General features: G+C 34.6%; 1 protein-coding gene across 1 annotated transcript in view; it reads right to left on the reverse strand.

The window, feature by feature from the left end:
- Positions 1-1,687: 1,687 nt before the first annotated feature.
- Positions 1,688-6,483, reverse strand: part of LOC107599534 (torsin-1A-like) — an 8,440-nt gene continuing 3,644 nt past the window's right edge. The window contains exons 2-5 of the mRNA XM_016291161.1: positions 4,564-4,829; positions 2,924-3,066; positions 2,818-2,855; positions 1,688-1,946 (exon numbers count right to left, since the gene is read on the reverse strand). Of these exons, the coding sequence (XP_016146647.1) occupies positions 1,702-1,946; positions 2,818-2,855; positions 2,924-3,066; positions 4,564-4,829 (692 nt within the window). The 3' untranslated portion in view covers positions 1,688-1,701. The remainder of the gene's footprint in view (positions 1,947-2,817; positions 2,856-2,923; positions 3,067-4,563; positions 4,830-6,483) is intronic.

Raw genomic sequence — 6,483 nt, forward strand, 5'->3', positions numbered from 1 at the left:
AAACAACCCAATAGCTGGGTTTGTCCCTTTTTTAGAGTGTGTGTTGTTTTTAAATGTGATGTATAAATAAAAGTGATTGATTGAATGTGATATAGTTTGATACATCTCAAATGATTATTAAACAGCAAGCACAAACTATGTAAAAGCTGCAGCCCTTCCGGCACGCTCAGTGTCTGAATTTGCTCACTTGTTTTCATTCACTGCGTTAAGTGGACTGCATATTAGTGGACTAATGTGAAGAATAGTTGTTATGAAGGTCTGTGATAACTAATAATGAACAGTGACTGTCGTTGGTGGGCTTTCTAACTGACAGCTCAAACTACGAATCAGTACAGCTTTAGCGTCCCCTGTAAGTAGTTCCGCAAGAAAGAAGAAGTGCTTTGCATCGGGACGTTTAGTGTGGAGTGTTTTCCACAAAGTTGATTTCCAGTTGTTCGTGCAGCTAAAAAAACACACATACTTGCATCTGTCTACAGTGGAGAATAACTGTTGAAGAAGAGTCCTTGCATTCTAACCCATGATTGCATGATTGCAAACTTTTACAAACCAGCCCCAAATTAAGTACACCAGAACAATAGTGATTGAGGGTGTGGTGCGAACACTGCAACACTGCTATTGTCTTCATATATCTAACTAAAGTCTTTGGTGATGCTGCGTCTCTGTGTTGCTTGACAACCATTCTGCTAAACATTGCTGAAAAATTACATTGCTTGGTGGAAGGATTATTATTATTATTGTTATCAACTATTAGTTATTAAAATTGTGTTGCTGTGTCTATTTTATGAAACCTTACCAGCTATATGCAGTAACCATTTTATCTCTGTGAACCACGACTTCACAGGGCTTATTTCTTTAATAGACTTTTTTTAATGTTGGATGTGTATAGTTGAACATTTGGAATGGTAAAATGATACAGTCTAGTACAGTCTGACAATTAATCATAGGAAATCACTTGAAATCACATTCAACAGAAGCCGCACATGTCATATACAAGGAAAAGTGTCTGTGATCTTAGCTTCTACCCATCTGGGTAATCTCACAGAATTGATCTCAAGCTACTTTTTGAAAAAAATTAATAAAAAAAAAATGACACAATACGGAAAATTTTAAGTAAAATTAAAATGGCCCATCATAATTATGATTTTAATGGTTTTGGATTATACGCATCATCATAAAGTATCCAAATACATTAATATGGTATATTCTGCATGTTATTGTAAAGTTTAAAATGCAGTTTTATACCATATATAATATTGGGGGCCTGCTCGGTTTCTTTATCAAGGTTTGTTAAAGCTGCACTCTAAAAAATGCTGGGTTGTTTCAACCCAAGTTTGGGTCAAATATGGACAAACCCAACTGTTGGGTTAAAAAGTTAATTTAAAAATGTAACCAAAATTTAACCCAACAGTTGTGTTAGTCCGTATTTGACCCAACATTGGGTTGAAACAACCCAGCATTTTTTAGAGTGTGGTAGGACTAAAGATTGTGAATCCAGAGCTAAAGCCCGGGTGGAATCAAACTTCTAATATTGTCTTTTTAAAATACACAGTCTTAACTCAGAGAATCTAGACTCCTGACTAAGCAAGACTTAAATTATTAAGATGCTGAAACGTCAAGTCATACTTTGCTGTTCTGCATAATTATGTGATAAAAAAAGATAAACAAAAAAAGGACAAGTGCTGCTGAACTTGTTCATCTTATTCATTTATATAGGGGCAACTTCTGTCTGACAGACTTGCAGCCTTTAAAAGCATATATTCTCTCTTCTTCAGGGTAGTAAGGCATGTCTCTGGCCACTTCATCTGCCAGATCAGAGTCCTGAGTCATATTCAGATGAACCATCTCAGCCATAACACACTGACGCACATGCTTCAGCTCCAGAGGTAGGAAAGGAACATAGTGATCAATCAGATGCTTATTTATTAGACTGGAGTGTGAAAATCCACCTGCTGAACAGACATGCTCAAAAAATTAAGAAATGATATTTCTAGAGGAACATATGTAATCTATGCAATACAAGAATGTAACCAAGTATTCAGGAATGGATCAACCAAATGTAATTATTTAAGAATGAACCATTAATAAAACCAGGGAGAGATATAATGTTCAACAAAAATACATTCATGATTTATTCTACACAAGGAAACTTGATTTATATACATCGCTCCATTAAAACCTCAACATGTCGTGAACACAACTCTCCAATAAAAAAGTGCGGGGGACGAATTTACTTTTTATAAAAAGTGGGGGGGACATGTCCCCCGCGTCCCCCGCGTAATCTACGCCCCTGGTCGGGATTATTATCTGTTTTGGTTTTCCTTGTATTTCCTTGGTTCCTGTTTTCCCTTGTCTAGTTAGTTGCCATAGTTTCTCATTAGTTAAGTGATTAATTATCTGCTGTTCTGATTCAGTTTCCCTGTATATAAGTTTTCTTAGTTCCATTGTCTGGTCTTGTTTTGCATTAATGTGGTAGTTTTGCTCCCTCTGATCTCCTGATTGTTCCTTGTCATTGGGTTAAAGATGATTGTGGTATTCCTTGTCGTGTACTTTATTAACACAGTCCCCCTGTGACAATTAACCGATGTAAATAACTAGAGGAATAGCAAAGTGCAGTAAATGCTAAAACTATTTGCACTACAAACTAGTGTTTTTATGATTGTGATGATAAAATAATATGATATCAAATACCTGCTTGCAAAATAAAGCAGCAAAATGGGCTGTTTTATTTTTAAGTAAAAAAAACGGAAGCCTTGCACATTCAAGTAACAAAAAATGGCTGCACCCGTTTTTATAATATACTGTATATATATACTGCACAGCAATAGTCAACCATAGCCAGCGTCTCTGTCAGATTCCTAATAAGAACAAACCCAACAGTTTAGTGCATCACCTGAGAAAAATGAAGATTGCTTTGTTGAATGACACTCCATCTACATTGTCATTGTTGTCTAGAAAAGGTTTTAGGGTGTCAATCAGCCGTGGATGCATCCTATCCATTTCATCAAATATGAACATGGAGCGGGGAAAATTTGATACATTTCCATGAATCCACTGCTTTAGCTGTGCCTGAAAAACATGCAAATGCCAGACTTGGCAACAGACTTCCATATGCTACAGGCACATTATGAAAACCTTTTTTATTCATATTATTAATCATATTAAGTATATAATTTATACAGTTTTGTAACACCTACTATAGCCATGGTAATGTGTGAAGATGTCATAGGTTCATACAATATAATCAATTAAAGGAGATCTACACTAAACTGTTTGCTTCTTAAGTGATTTTTTTATATATAAATGATTTTTATATAATGAAGTTCATGGGCAGAAGTAAATACGCTAATTGTAAAATATTTCAATAACTTTTGATTATTTTCAGATACAAAACTGAACCCTCATGTCATCTGTTCTGTAAAACATAAAAGGACAGGGACTGGCAGCCACAGTCTCCAAAGAAAGGAATGTGCAGGTGAATGGTGACCGAGACTGCCGAGAATGTGACTGTGTCACATACTGTGTCAGTCACATTCTGTGTCAGTCACATTCTGCTTAACAATTCATTTTTCCACAGAAAAGGGTAGTGGCTCATTATTATTTTCTTTTTTTAAAAGCAGAAACCTCACTAAATTGTGTTTGGATGTAAGCTCAAATTTGAAGCATAAACCATTTTATTACTCAAAATATTTTTTATAGCTCTTCCAGATTCTTATGTTGTGGTCCTGGAGCTTAGTTAATAGTTAACATTAATGGTTAACATGATGTAACTTATTTTAGCATGTAGATTTAATGAACAAGCATTAGCACAATCGTTTGTCATGGAATCAATGCCTTATTTGCCATCATGTAGCCACCAGCAATCTCAGGAGCATTCTTCAGCACAAAAACTTCAGCATAACAGAAACTTGTTAACACTAACAGGTCTTTCCCTTCACTAAAGACGCATGAACTAACACTTAATTTCAACATTTATTCTCCTTATCCAGTCCTATGCAAAGCATCCACTATCCAATTTCCAAAATTAACAAGACGATTTCATTAAGTTACTATAACATATTTTTTTAATCAAATCAATTAGTGCAGAAATTTGAGTTTACATTACACACAAAATAAGGTTGATATTATTATTAACATCATAACCAGCAAAATAATATTTGGAACAGCACACGTACGTCTGCATTGCAAGATGTCTCTTAAAGATCTCTTGATCTGCTGACTACAAACTTCTCTTTCAGATGTCAGTTTTACATGCATTCTAAATCATAAACATCTTAAAGACATCTAATAGACGTCTATTTGACATCTAAAAGGAAACGTCCTAGGAGTATTGCAGATGAGCAAACACTCTAAAAAATACGTCTTGCAGATGTAAATGCAGACGTCAAATAGACGTCTCCGAGATGTACGTGTGCTATCGGGGGAGTTTAATTAAGTCAATAAATTTGAATTTTTAACTTGTATTCTTTTATTTAAGTTGTGGTAACAGGTCCTCTGAATGATTTTTTAGAGTGATGGACAAATCTGACAAATAGGCTAACTTAGTGAAGTAGCCTATTTACTTACGGTGTAGGTGTCTAAATTTCGTTTGTCTGGAAAATGAAGGTCAGATATAAATAAGTGAATATGCTTGCTCTGCTCCCCTTTTTTATACAAATTTCTTGCAATGATTTTAGTGACATGACTCTTCCCAGTTCCAGTAGTCCCGTGGAACGAGAAAACCAGTGGTTTGTTTGGGTTGCTGTCAGTCATAAATGACGATACCGTTTTCAGTACAACATCAGACGCGATGTGCTGCCCGAAGAGAGAGCCTTTTAAATCTGCTCTCAAACCTGAAAGATGTGAAAAGATATTAATCCAAAGATCTTTTTGTAGTTTGCAATTATAATTGATAGGCATTAACCACCAGTGTTGGGGAAAGTTACTTTTAAAAGTAATGCATTACAATATTGCGTTACTCCATAAAAAAGTAACTAATTACGTTACTTAGTTACTTTTTTTGGAAAGTAATGCGTTACGTTACTTTTGCGTTACTTTTTAAATCTGGACAGGGCTTGCTTGTTTGTTTTTAAAATAAAAAAGTTATATTTTTGGCAAATATAAAAGCGTACATTTACGTTCGTAGAATGCAGAAGAAGAAATTCAACACACTTCAGCAATAAAAGACACAAATGTTTTTCTAGAGTAATTTTTGCTTATTAGTATGGTTGAACTGGATCATCGGAGGTCAAAAGCAAAGACATTGGTTAATAGAATGGGTGTTGTTTAACATTTAATTATTGCAGGTTTGCGTCATATTCTGAGTTGCATTATTTTTATTCATTTTGAGGAATACTGAATCTGTGTTTTTTAGTGAGTGAGATGAATTAATGCATATTCATATTTATTTTAGAACTACAGTAACATCTTCTGATTTCTCTCAACATGGGGACAGGAGAGCTGTCAATCAATAAATTGGAGGAAAAAAAAGTAACTTGCGTTACTTATTTGAAAAAGTAACTCAGATATTCTCTTGTAAATTAAAAAGTAATGCGTTACTTTACTAGTTACTTGAAAAAAGTAATCTAATTACGTAACTCGCGTTACTTGTAATGCGTTACCCCCAACACTGATTGTTTCATGATGCATCAGAAATCATTTTAATATGCTCATACCATTTCAAAAAATATTTTCAATGTGAAAATGAAAACAGTTGTGTTTCTAAATATTCTTAACAGCACAACCATTGTGATGCATTTTGTTTTTCAGGACTCTTTAAATAGCAAGTTCAAAATAACAGCATAAATAGATATATTTTGTAGCATTATTAATTTTTACAGTCACTTTTGATACTATCAATCAATTCAACATGACCTTGCTGACTAAGAGGAAAAAAACCTGATAGATAGATAGATTTTTTTTTATGTTTTAATCATTCTACCTCTTAACACATGGACACATACTGAGGTTTCACAACATTGACCAAAGTTTATTTAAAGGAGACATATTATGCCCCTTTTTTACAATATGTAATATAAGTCTCTGGTGTCCCCAGAATGTGTCTGTGAAGTTTCAGCTCAAAATACTCCACAGATAATCTATTATATAATTTTGAAAATGTCTATTTTGAGTGGAAGCAGAAACACACTGTTTTTCAGGCCTGTCTCTTTAAATGCAAATGAGCTGGTGCTCCCCGCCCCCTTTTCCAGAATAGAGCTGCGCCATTACAGCTCGGACCTGCTAAAAACATCTGTTTTGGTTCTGATTATCATGTTTATCATGCTGAAATCATGCGTTTTAAACCACATTAGTTTAAACTTCTGATATACGGTTTTCTGAGTGCACATGGACAGAAAGTGGCTGTCACAGCATGTGAGTACTAAACTAAGTTCTCATTCACACACAAGTTTACGTTGAAAACACAAAAACAGTTGTGTCTGTGAAGGTAAACAGCTGGGAAATAAATCGCATGTTTATTTTAGATCTGTGTGGCAGCAGCAATATACA

This window comes from Sinocyclocheilus grahami, unplaced genomic scaffold, assembly GCF_001515645.1.
Source record: "Sinocyclocheilus grahami isolate Dianchi unplaced genomic scaffold, SAMN03320097.WGS_v1.1 scaffold13.1, whole genome shotgun sequence".
Taxonomy (NCBI): Eukaryota; Metazoa; Chordata; class Actinopteri; order Cypriniformes; family Cyprinidae; genus Sinocyclocheilus; species Sinocyclocheilus grahami.